General features: G+C 48.5%; 1 protein-coding gene across 1 annotated transcript in view; it reads left to right on the top strand.

The window, feature by feature from the left end:
* Notch3 (notch receptor 3) overlaps positions 1-13,280 on the top strand; it is a 41,356-nt gene that overhangs the window by 23,271 nt on the left and 4,805 nt on the right. Inside the window, exons 25-31 of the mRNA XM_076919637.1 lie at positions 333-665; positions 2,728-2,882; positions 3,135-3,357; positions 4,600-4,684; positions 5,940-6,102; positions 7,634-7,938; positions 8,806-8,953. Of these exons, the coding sequence (XP_076775752.1) occupies positions 333-665; positions 2,728-2,882; positions 3,135-3,357; positions 4,600-4,684; positions 5,940-6,102; positions 7,634-7,938; positions 8,806-8,953 (1,412 nt within the window). The remainder of the gene's footprint in view (positions 1-332; positions 666-2,727; positions 2,883-3,134; positions 3,358-4,599; positions 4,685-5,939; positions 6,103-7,633; positions 7,939-8,805; positions 8,954-13,280) is intronic.

The following is a 13,280-nucleotide window of genomic DNA, read 5'->3' as shown; positions in this document are numbered from 1 at the left end:
AGGTAGTTTGAGGCCAGTTTGAGATATACGAGATCTTATCTTAAAATATTTATAAAAAGATATCTCACTGCATTTATTTGCATATATAATATTTAAACACATATACAAATATTCCAAAACTCTAATTTGAACTCTGAAACAGTTTTAGTCCCAAGTATTTCAAATTAGGAACACAGAACTTGTGGTTATGCAGACAACTACTGCATTTGCAGAAAGCATATGTAAAGACCTTCTTCCTCACAGCCTCACAACTAGCACTGGCCAGTGCTGCTCTTCTGTGTGTGCATTTAGGTGACCCGAAGAATCTCTGACCTTGTGTTCTCTGTCCCCAGCCCGGTTTATGAGAAGTACTGTGCGGACCACTTTGCAGATGGCCGTTGCGACCAGGGCTGCAACACAGAGGAGTGTGGCTGGGATGGGCTGGACTGTGCCAGCGAAGTTCCGGCCCTTTTGGCCCGAGGGGTTCTGGTCCTCACAGTTCTTCTGCCTCCCGAGGAGCTGCTGCGTTCCAGTGCTGACTTCCTGCAGCGACTCAGCGCTATTCTGCGCACCTCCCTGCGCTTCCGCCTGGACGCGCGTGGCCAGGCCATGGTCTTCCCCTACCACCGGCCAAGCCCTGGCTCTGAATCCCGAGTCCGTCGGGAGCTGGATCCGGAGGTGATTGGGTGAGTAACTGTGGCCCAGGGCTGTGTACAGTGGTCAGGGCACCCATGATTCAGACCTTCTGTTTTACGCTTCTTAGTTGTGAGCGCTCTTGGCTCTCAACTAAGAACCACAGGGTTTTCAGTGTCTGTTGGGTTGACTTCTTTGATATGGGTGGGGTTCATCTTGTGCACACTACAGGAAGCCTGGCTGCAGCGCTGAGATTTTACTCTTCAAATGCAGGTGACAGCGCCTTCTTGTAGTGACAATGAGGAATGACTCTTAAGTATCAGTGTGCCGCTTGGGAGAGAGTAGGGAGGCTACAAGATGGGTGAGAGGGTGGTGTTGTAGAATTGCACCTTGGGGCTGGTGCCGCTCCATCAGGAGAGGCGGGCTGTCTTCAGAGCAGTTAAAGGTGCGTTTGGGCTTGTGTGTGTGTGTGTGTGTGTGTGTTTTTTAATAACTTTAATTTTAAAAAGTATTTATTATTGCTAGGCAGTGGTGGTACACACCTTTATTCCAGCACTTGGGAGACAGAGGCAGCTGGACCTCTGAGTTCCAGGACAGCCAAGGGTACACAGAGAAACCATGTCTCAAACCAAACCAAAAGCAACAACAACAACAACAACGGATTTATTATCATGTGTATGATGTGTGTGTAGGTCCCCAAGTGCCATGACACTCAGGACACTGCATGCATGTAGAGCTTAAAGGACAACACTGTGAAGTCAGCTCTCTCTTTTCATCAGGTTGTCAGACTTGCATGATAAGCACTTTGCCCTGTGAGCCATTTTGCTGGCTTGTTTGTTATTTTCTTCTTGTTCTTTGTTTTATTTGTGTTTTATAGGCACTGACCTGAAATTCAATCTGTAGCCTAGGTTGGCTTTGAACTCATGGTTCTCCTACCTTGGCCTCCCAAGTACCAGGATTACAGGCATACACTGTCACCCCTGACACTCCCTCTCTTCTTTCTCTTTCCCCCTCATCTCATGATGGTTGTAGAACTTGCTCACTGGTGACATGGCAGCGGAACCTGAAGTGGAAGAGGCATTTGTTGAGGGTGGACCGGGGCCTGAGGATTGGGCCCTGACAAGGAAAGGAGGGCTGGACTTTAGAGATTTGTGGTTTGTAGGTTTTGATTGGATGCAGGTAGAAGTCAAGGAGATGGGTGAGGTGATGGGTCCTTTCTTGGCTCAAGTGGCTTAGTGATGAGGACACATGGTGTTAAGCAGGGACCATCTTGGAGCTTGCTATTCTTGGGGGGTCTGGAGGTATGGGGAGGAACCCAAGGAGATGACTGAGGGCTGAAGCCACATATAAGACAACTGGGTATTGGAGGCCATTTGAAGGAAAGAGGGAGAGTCAAGGAAGCAGGAGAAAGATGAAGAAATCTGAGGATCAGAGAGACCTAAGGACTGAGGGACACTAGAGAATGTGACTCAGTGGCAGAGTACCTGCCTTGTACATTCGAGGCCCCGAGTTCCTCTCCAACAGCACTGTCTTAGTCAGGGTTTTACTGCTGTGAGCAGACACCATGGCAACTCTTATAAGAACAACATTTAATTAGAGCTGGCTTACAGGTTCACTGGTTCAGTCCATTATCATCAAGGCAGGAACATGGCAGCATCCAGGAGTAGCTGAGAGTTCTACGTCTTCATTTGAAGGCTGCTAGCAGCTAATGACTTCCAGGCAGCTAGAATGAGAGATTTATAACCCACTCCCACAGTGACACACCTACTCCAACAGGGCCACACCTTCTAATCCTGCCACTCCCTGGGCCGAACATACACAAACCATCACAACCACAAAAGAGGACAGAGGAGAAAAAGCAAGCTTTTAGAGAATCTGTGGCATGGTACACTGTCCCTGCAAAGGGCCACACCAAAGATTCCACCATTATTGAATTCATAGCTTTGGGACACTGGTGACCAAAATACCTGTTGAGAGAGACAGTGGGTTTGGATGTCAGCTGAGAGTTGGATGGGTGGTAGAGACTTGGAGTGGAGACGGAAGTGGCTCTCTGAGGTCGGGTGTCTAGGATGCTATAGACAAGTGTTGACCCTTTGGGTCCCTCTGTTCCCGCAGCTCTGTAGTGATGCTGGAGATTGACAACCGCCTCTGTCTGCAGTCGGCCGAGCACGACCACTGCTTCCCTGATGCCCAGAGTGCTGCTGACTACCTGGGAGCCTTGTCAGCAGTGGAGCGACTTGATTTCCCATACCCACTTCGGGATGTCCGAGGTAAGGTGGGAAGAGGGACTTTAGAGCATGTAGCCCCAGGGTGTGGTTGATTCCTATAGTATGGCTGAAGCCCTGTCCATAGCTAAGTCAGCCCCGCAGTTAAGAGCCACTTAAAACGAAAGCCTTAGCTGTAGCCCAGCTCCATGGCTGCAGCCCTGCTTATGCTGTGCATCACCCATGAATGAGACCCTGTGCTTGCTCCTGTGCTGCCACTTGGCTGAAGGCTCATCTGCTGCTGCTTCCATCCCACAGGAGAACCACTGGAGCCGCCAGAGCAGAGCGTGCCGCTGCTGCCGCTGCTGGTGGCAGGGGCCGTCTTTCTTCTGGTCATCTTCATCCTGGGTGTCATGGTTGCCCGGCGCAAGCGAGAGCACAGCACCCTCTGGTTCCCTGAGGGTTTTGCACTGCACAAGGACATAGCTGCTGGCCACAAGGGCAGGAGGGAGCCTGTGGGACAAGATGCATTGGGCATGAAGTAAGAACTTCATCTGCTCTGTATCCCCAATGATGGGGCCTTGCAAGCTCTGGATCGTACCCACTTCGGTCATATTTCAACCTCCGACCCCAGCCTCACTTTAACTACAGACTCCATCTGGTGCCTCAGTGTTAATCCTCTTGACCTATGACCCTGTGATCCCCGGGGATTGCCCCGACCCCTGACTCTTGACTTGATTTTCTATTTCTATGCATTTCCTGATTCATATCTTTCCCCGACCCCATCCTGAACTAGCCTCACAAAATTCATCCGTATTCATTCCCGTGTGACTGCTGACCTCAAGACTTTTGTCATTTCAACCTGTCCTTGTCCAGGAGGTCTGTATGTATCGTGATGGTTCCTGAATCATCTCTGGTTTCAACCCACCTGCACCTTTGACCTCAGACCCCTGTTTCCACCCAATCCTGTGTTAATTCCCCTGTGGTCCTCAATCCCAAGCCTTCAACTTGACTGAGCTCTCAATACCTATAGCCATATTCTGATCTTACCCCTTCCCTATGACACTATGACTCCTGTCTCCTCATCATGACGTTTCAATCCTGGTTGTCCTGTTTGTCATGAGAATAACTCCTCTTCCATGAGCTTGAGAGGATGGATAGCTTCCTCTGTCCCCTGCAGTTTGCCTCATCCGTTCTCATGTATCCACTCCCGACACTGAGTTCACCTTAAGATTTTGGCCACCTCAAACTTGAGGTGTGGCTCAGTATTTTAAGTGATTGCTGAGCAGGTGTGAAGACCAGCGTTGGGATCCCTAGAACCTGTATAAAGGCCGTAAATCCTATGGCGTTCAGTGGACACAGCAGCCTGACCTGGAAGGTGGAGTCCTATTCCCTAGAACAAGTTGACTAGTCATATCAGTGAGCTCTAGGTTTGATTGAGAGACCCTGCCTCGATGACCAAGACTGAGGAGAGATTGAAGATGTCTCCTGTTTATCAACCTCAGACCTGTACACTTACATGCACACCTGTGCACCCAAAACACACACGTGCACACACAGATGAAAAAAGAAAACATTTTGATTGCCACCTGACATGATTTCTGCAACTTCATCTCTATCCTTCAATTCATCATTGGAATCTTTGTCAGCAACCCAGGACCCCTCCTCACTTCCTGACCCCTGACCTGCCCTATGACCTCTGCTTGAACTGAGCCCTAAGTCCTCCCATGCCAGATGTCTCTAGTGTACTTTCTCACGTCTTTTTCTTCCTGTTTTCTCCAAGGAACATGGCCAAGGGTGAGAGTCTGATGGGGGAGGTGGCCACAGACTGGAATGACTCAGAATGCCCAGAGGCCAAGAGACTGAAGGTATTACCTGCTTCTCTGACTTTTTCCTTCAGGGATCCAAGTTGGGACTCCCTGGTCAGCTGGAGAGCCCAGGGAAGTCTCTCTTCTCTTTATTGCCTCAGCCCCAGATAATTACCTCATCTGTGTGAGCTCATTTTCTTCTTAATGTGGCTCTGTTGATGTGTTAGGAGGAACAGAGATTTGCCATGGGTTCCCTGGGTGGATGGGAGTTCCCCTTCTCCATCTGGTTCCTCCTCACACAGATTCCTGCTCCCAGATCTGCCTAGGGTTACCCTAGAGCAGTAGCTCCTAACCTGTGGGTTGTGAACCCTTGGGGGGTGTCGAATAACCCTTTTACAGGGGTTACTGAAGACCATTGAAAAACACAGATGTTTACATTACAATTCATAACAGTCATCAGGTCATCAGGCTCAGCATGCACCGTGCTGGCCTAGAACTGACTGTACAAACCAGACTGCTTGAAATTCATAGAGATCCACCTGCCTCTGCCTTCCAAGGGCTGGTGGTGTTAATCGTGCGCCACCAGTTCTTTTTGTTTTTGAGAGTCTTAACATGTAGGTCAAACTGGTTTCAGACTACTTACCCCGCCTCAGCCTCCTGAGTGCTAGATTACAGGAGTATGTCACCACAGCAGCTTTATTTTATTAATTTAAAACATTTACATTCACTTATTATTTTGTGTGGTGGCATGTGAACCACATTATGAGTGTAGGGGTCAGGGGACAACTGTGGGAGTTATTCTCTTTCCACTGTGTGGATTCCAGGGATCAAACTCGGGTCACAAGGCTTGGTGGCAAGCTATCTCTTGTTTTGATAATTTAATTAAAAATATCTTTCTTTCTTTTAAAAAATATTTTTTTTTTGTTTGTTTTTGTTTTTGTTGTTTTTGAGACAGGGTTTCTCTCTGTAGCGTAGGCTGCCCAGGATTTCACTCTGTAGCCAAGGCTGGCCTCGAACTCAGAGATCTGACTACTTCTGCCTCTAGAGTGCTGGGATTAAAGGTGTGCCCCACCGCCACCCAGCTAAATATTTATTTTTGTGTATATGTGCACAAGTTGGTGTGTGTGGGGTTAGTGTGCCATGGCGATGTGTGGAGAGTCACATTTAATCTGCAGGTACATTTACCTGTTGTTCTTGGTCTCCTATACCTGGATACAGCTTCATCAGCAACACCTGTGGGAATGTCCACCCCTTTCTGGTACTTCGTCTCCCACCACCGAGTGGGAGATGAGAGCCTGTATCTGCGTCCCTCCAGGTAGAGGAGCCAGGCATGGGGGCTGAGGAGCCTGTGGACTGTCGTCAGTGGACCCAACACCACCTGGTTGCTGCTGATATCCGTGTGGCCCCAGCCATGGCGTTGACTCCACCTCAGGGAGATGCAGATGCAGACGGCATGGATGTCAACGTCCGTGGGCCTGGTGAGTGTCCCTCCCCAAAGAGGCCCTCCTTGGTCCTACCTACAACATCACGTACAGGGATTCTGGGAGTGTCTGTGCTCTGTACTTGGTGTGTGTGTTAAGCCAGACTTTAGGTTGTAAGTGATTAGAACATCATGAAAAGTAAAACAGAATGTGAGCTGGCATGCAACTGAAAACCTTGAGGATATTTGGATCCTGGACTTTTTTTTTTTTTTAAATGAGATTAAGATTTCCTCCTCCTCCTCCTCCTCCTCCTCCTCCTTCTTCTTCTTCTTTTTCTTTTTCTTTTGTTTTTCAAGACAGGGTTTCTCTGTGTAGTCCTGGCTGTCCTGGAACTCACTCTGTAGACCAGGCTGGCCTTAAACTCTGAGATCCACCTACTTCTGCCTCTTGAGTACTGGGACTAAAGGTGTTTGCTCCCCCACCCCCAGCTCGCTCTTTCTTTCTTTGTTTCTTCCCTCCCTCCCTCCCTCCCTCCCTCCCTTCCTTCTTTCCTTCCTTCCTTCATTTCCTCTTTCCTCTCTCCTCTTCCTCCTACTTCTCTTCTCCTTGTCCTCTTCCACTTCTTTTCTTTTCCCCCACTGAGACAGGGTTTCTCTGTGCAGCCCTGGCTGTCCTGGAACTTATTCTGTAGACCAGGCTGGCTTCAAACTCACAGAGATCTGCCCACCTCAGCCTCCAGATTACTGGGATTAAAGGGTTGTTCCAGTACCACCTCTGCCTGGCTTCTTCTCCTCCTCTTCTTCTTCCTCCTCCTCCTCTTCCTTCCTCTTCCTAATCCTCTTTTTCTTCCTCCTCACCCTCCTCTTTCTTGTTATTCTTTTATATAAGATTTCACTATATAGCCCTGGCTATCTTGGAACTCATTATGTAGATCAGGTTGCGATCCCCCTGATAGAAATCCCCCTGCCTCTGTCCCCCCCACCCAGTGTTGGAATTAAATGTGTATGCCATCATACCCAGCAGTGATTTATTTAAAAATCATATCTATTTGTGTGTATTAGTGCACTCAGATGTCAGAAGACCCCTTACTGGAGTTGGTTATCTCCTATCTCAGTCTGGGTCCTAGGGATCACATTCATGCTGTCTGGTTTTTCCACAGCGTCTTTATCCACCAAGCTCCTGAATCCGCCCCCTTCCATCCCGACCCAACCCCCTTAGCTTCAGCTTGTTAGGAAAGTCTCAGAATAGTTCTGACAGGGTGGACTAGAACCATGTACTTATTCTTGGACCAGTCAATGTGGCTAGGGCCTATAATATGCACATAAACCAGTCCCTGTCTGGTCTAAGTAGGGCTTGCTACTCAGAAATGCATGAGAAGGAAAACTAGGGAAAAAGGTGGTACCCTTACCCTTTATTCTAAGCTCTCGGCTTCCTGGGATCAGTTTTGTGATAAATTAAGTAATCTTTGCAGTTGGGAGAATTTACCAATGTCTGTGGTGCTATGTGTCCCAGCTGCGACTAGTACAATGCCCCTGACACTTGCCCCAGGAAGACCCCTATGCCTGTGACACACTACTGGTCCCTGCAGATGGCTTCACCCCACTTATGTTGGCCTCCTTCTGTGGGGGAGCCCTGGAGCCAGTGCCAGCCGAGGAGGATGAGGCGGATGACACACCAGCCAGCATTATATCAGATCTCATCTGCCAAGGGGCCCAGCTTGGGGCACGAACCGACCGAACTGGCGAAACCGCCCTGCATTTGGCTGCCCGCTACGCTCGAGCAGATGCAGCCAAGCGACTGCTGGATGCTGGGGCGGACACCAATGCCCAGGATCATTCGGGCCGCACCCCTCTGCACACTGCAGTGACAGCTGATGCTCAGGGTGTCTTCCAGGTGAGACAGGCCTGTCTCTTCAGAGCTGCTGGGTGGGGATCAGACACACCTAGATCTGAGATCTGGTCTGTCTTGCACAGCTTTTGTCATTTGGAAATAAGAATATCTGGGGCACATTGCCTATCAGGAATAGGTAGTGTCTTACCTAGATTTTGTTTTTTTTTTCCAGGACAGGGTTTCTCTGTATAGCCTTGGCTGTCCTGGAACTTACTCTGTAGACCAGGCTGGCCTTGAACTCAGAGAGATCCATTTGTCTCTGCCTCCAGAGTGCTGGGATTAAAGGCATGCACCACTAACACTGAATAGATTTTTTTTTTTAAGTATCATTTAAATTACATTCATTTGATGTGTGTGTGTGTGATGTTGTACGTTTGTGTGTGTTTATGTGGCATATGTGCACCTGTGTGTGCACATGCCATTCGTCCAGCTTGCAGAAGCCAGAGGAGGCTGTTGGATGCTCTGCTCTATCATGCTTCACCTAATCTTTCGGGACAGAACCCATCAGTGAGCCTGGAGTTAAGCTGGTGGCCAGCAAGCCCTCTTGATCCTCTTGTCTTCTCCCACACAGCCCTGGGGTTATATTCACACAGGGCCAAGTCTGGCTTTTTATGTGGACTTTGGGCTCTGAAGTCAGGTGCTTGTCCCCTGAGCCATCTCCCTGGCCTGCCACATCACACTGTCATTTAAATCCAGTTTGAAAGAGCATATTTCTGATTTACAATGTGCTTTGCAGGGATGTCACCTCATTTTAAGTCAGGAAATATCTGTAGCTCATGGGTTCCAAAGCTGTGGTGTTTGCGGCCCTCTGGGTGCTGTACACTCCTTTCCCTTGGCATGATGTCCTGCCATGGCTTTTGTTGTTGTTAGATTCTCATCAGGAACCGCTCCACTGACCTGGATGCCCGAATGGCAGATGGCTCTACCGCACTGATCCTGGCAGCCCGCCTGGCAGTGGAGGGCATGGTGGAAGAGCTTATTGCCAGCCATGCCGACGTCAATGCCGTGGACGAGCTTGGTAAGTGCTGAGGAGGGGAGGGTGAGGCCTGTGAGTGCTGCTGCTTTCTTAATGTGAACTCACACCTATGCCGACAGCAAGCATATGTTTCTGTATGCACACAGGGCTCCCACACGGATGGAACAGGACCCACAGGGTGCCTCTAGTTCAGAAAAGATGTAGACTCCCTAACACATACTCCTTCCCTCCCTTCCCCTTCCCTCCTTTCCCCTTCCTTCCCTTCCCTTCCTTCCCCCTCCCCCATCTCCTTGACCCCATCCCCTCCTCCTATAAGTCTACCCAACTTTCACATGTGACACCCCTCTTCCTCCCCTTCTGCCTGTGCTTCTTTCTAGGGTCCACATATTGAGTTTCTTGATCAAACCTGAAGTGCTTCTCTTTGAGTCTGACTTATTTCACTTACCGTTATGTTCTCCAGTTTTATCAATTTCTTTTCTTTCTTTTCTTTTCTTTTTTCTTTTTTTTTTTCTTTTTTTTGATTTTTCGAGACAGGGTTTCTCTGTGTAGCCCTGGCTGTCCTGGAACTCACTCTATAGACCAGGCTGGCCTCGAACTCAGAAATCCGCCTGCCTCCCAAGTGCTAGGATTAAAGGTGTGCGCCACCACCACCCGGCATCAATTTCTTGAAGACTGTTTAATTTGACTCCCCCCCACTTTTGAGACAGGGTCTCATGCCAGCTAGGCTGGCCTTGAACTCACTATGTAGCTAAAGATCTTGAAATTTGAGTCCTCCTGCCTCTGTTTCCCAAGTTAGACATTTGTTACCAGATTCAGCTCAGTTCCTTAATTTGTTTTGATTGAGTAACACTCCATTGTAGACAGTGTTGGTGGGCACCTAGGCTGAGTAACACTCCATTGTAGACAGTGCTGGTGGGCACACTCCACTGTGGCCCATTCCCTGTCATCCTAGTCTTGCTCTGGCACCACCTTCACTCCTGTCCCACCTGAGACTCTTTCCTGTCCTGGCATGGAAGTGCCACCCTTTGCTCTCCTGCCCAGCTACAGGCTATTCAGCTCTTTGTTTAACCAACCAGGAGGTGAGCAGAACAATTATTTACAAAATACCAAGTCATACCAAAGTCTGGACTGTAACCAGATCTCTGGGAACAGAAATCCGCATATAAATAAACACACAGTGCATAAGGCATCCCCCAACAGGACACTTCTTCATCAACTGGGGCTGAAAGGTCCTGCTCTGCTCACACTAACCGGACTTGCTTCTCACTGTGCTGCACCTCAAGCCTGTCTAGCTGCTTTGTTAAGGAAATGGACTCTCCTGCTACCTGCTAGATGGTGGGGTAAACTGTGGTGATCTGTGGGGGCAGTTGCCTGGTCGTGGCCTGCTTGTCTTGGGTCTCTCATGAGCAAGGGTCACAACAAGCTGTCCCTGTTTGCAAGGCCTCACACAGCTGTAGACACTCTAAGACACAGACGTCATCAGTGTGGACGTCTATGTGTGGGTGATTCTTGGTCTGTTGTGTTGGGTAAAGGTCTGTGCTGTGCACTCCTGCATGTGGGACAGCATCCCCAGGAGCATCTCAGCTCTTCTGTTACTGAGAAGGGTGGGCTTCTTTCCTGCATCCTTTGTTTCAACAATAAAAGGATTCAGGAATGGTCTCAGAAGGAAGCTCAAACACAGTTAGATTAGAGTTTGATAGAAAAGAAAGAGAGCAAGCAAACTGTCAGTCTCCTCGGAACAGAGAAGGGGAAGATAAAGTCATGTCTTCTGAGATGGGGCCGGAAAGCAGCAGCCTGGTGGGAGCTAAGGGAGATGTGAGCTTCAGAGACAAGTGAGGGCTCGTGTCCAGGCTTTAGCCAGTATCTGAAAGAGAAGAGCACACACACACACACACACACACACACACACACACTCACACACACTCACACACAACAATGCATATACAGAAAAAGAAAAAAATATTCAGAAAAGCTGGCAGGCTGCAGAGTGGCAGGAAAATCGGGCAAGCAACTGCTTTGAGGGAGGGGCTCCTAAGAAGGAAAAATTAAGGGGATAATTAGTCCTCTCCTGTCCTTAGCATGTTTTCAGGTGACTCAGATTTCTTGGAGGGACAAAGGCAGACTCCTGGACAGATAATTAACAGGCTCTATTGGGATACCTTTAAAAAATAATTTATGTTTATTTTATGTGTAGGGTGTTTTGCCTGCATGTGTATCTGTGCACCCCATGCATGCAGTGCCCACACAGGCCAGAAGAGGGCGCCAGATCCTCTGAAACTGGAGTTACAGACAGTTGTGATCTGTTATGTGGGTGCTGGGGACTGAACCTGAGTCTTCTGGAAGATCAGCCAGTACTCTTAACCACTGAGCTATCTTCACAGCTCCCTGAATTAACACTTAAAGGAGACAGTCCTTTTAAGACCTTTTTAAAAAGACTTTTAAGTAGCATGTTGAGCTTCCACCAAGGACTGGAACTAGAACTCAGGTTCTGTTTAAGAAGCAGCTTTGCGTTGGTGGGCCTCAGCAAACTCAGACACCCCCAGCTTTCTACATGGTGATTTGAATTCAACTGAAGGCCAGCTGATGTCTCTCCAAAGTAGTCTAAGACCACTGTGACAGGCAAGTGACCTTGAGGTTGGGGGTCATTCATGGTTGATGTTAGCTGATTTTTAAAAGGCAGCTATAGAGAGAACAAAGGCAGAAAGGCCTGATCTGACTTGAGGTGAGACTGAGGGCATTTAGTCACTGGCATGTGTGAATGGCCAAAATGCCTATGGGGAAGATGGGATGTGGCCTCTTATAGGAGAGAAAATGACTTTTGTAGTCCACAAGGGAAGCTGGGAAGTGTAGTCCTTCATCAGAGAATTGGTCCTAATTCTGAGAGGATATAAAAAAATGCAGGGCAAGATCTGGCCTGGGGTGAAAGAGATGACGGTCCCGTTTCTACACAGCATCTAAACAGTCCTTTGGCAGATGTGTTAGGAACCAATGGGGCTGTTGTGGGCTGAGAGCCACTGGGAAGTGTGCGTGGAAATTTTTGTTTGGGTTCAGTAAGTAAAGCATTTAGAAGACAGGGTGAAAACATAAGTATGATGATATGAGGAGGAAAGGGGTCATCCAGGGAGGAGCCAGAGTGGGAGGAAACCAGAAGGCATTTTTGTCTGGTCCCTGTGTCTTTAGGCCCCGTTTCAAACCAGACAGCATTTGTTGGCATGACAGCAGCGTTGCTCCAGGAGGGCACAGGGCCCATCCTTAGCAGCAGTCGGAGCTAGTCCTTCTTAACTGTGGAGTACCGGATCAGTCAAGGAGTTGTCTCGCTTCTAGAGGGTGTTCAGCTGATTTGACCTGGTGACACAGAGAAGTTCACTGATGCAAAAGAGGCTTCAGTCCAGTTGTTTCAGTTCTGAGTCCTGAGTCTGAGCAAGAAGAGGGGTGACTTAGATGATTCATGGCCCATTAGCCCCCCCTTAGATGTCATCCGGACTGCTGTTAGGGGTTGGGGGCACTATCTCTCTGTAACTGCTTTAAGACTGACAGAAGGGGGACGAGGGGAGCAGCCGTCAGAGTGCCTCAGAAGAGGGTCCATCCAGGGGGTCATGATAGCACTTAAGAGTTGGGAAGGATCCAGAACGCAAGTCACAGGGTAATAACTGAACAGCTTAATGGGGACCATTGAGAGACACAGCTGCAGGAGGAAAACTTTTGCATCAGATTCATATGAGTTGAATACAACTGGACACCTGGCTGCACCAGCATTCTGCAGAAAGATACGGTGGCTCTAAGAAGCTCTTGGTATGCATTAGATCCTGACAGCTGAGAGTGACTGTCGCTCAGTGGTGCTCACTGGAACTCTCTCTGAGGACTGGAAGAAATACTTGTTGGCTCAGTCTGGTTTGGCTGCTACTGGCCACTTGTGGCTGTTGGGCACTTGAAAACTAGCTTGGACAAAGGAAGAGCTAAGTTTTCTTTTAGTTCATTCAATGTTTAAAATCTTGGACCAGGGATATAGCTTAGTTGACGAACTAACCCCGCCAGGTTCATTCTCTACCACCACATAAAATCAGGCAAGTTAATATTAGGCAAGCCTGTAATCCCAGTGCTCAGGGCCTATGTGGAGTCAGGAGGATCAGAAATTCAATCATCTTTAGCTGCATAGTGAGTTATAGGCCAGCCTAGGATACTTGAGACTTTGTCTTTTTTTTTTTTTTTTAACTTTTTAAAAAAGATTAGTTAATTTATTTTATGTATATGAGTACACTGCAGCTGTCTTCAGACACACCAGAAGAGGGCATCGGATCCCAGATGACTGCTCTTCCAGAGAACCTGGGTTCGATTCCCAACACCCACAGGATGGTTCACAACCATGTAC

Source organism: Arvicanthis niloticus, chromosome 22 (assembly GCF_011762505.2).
Source record: "Arvicanthis niloticus isolate mArvNil1 chromosome 22, mArvNil1.pat.X, whole genome shotgun sequence".
In the NCBI taxonomy this organism is placed as follows: Eukaryota; Metazoa; Chordata; class Mammalia; order Rodentia; family Muridae; genus Arvicanthis; species Arvicanthis niloticus.
Note: the sequence above shows the minus strand (reverse complement) of the source record. Positions and strands in the feature narration are given on the sequence as shown.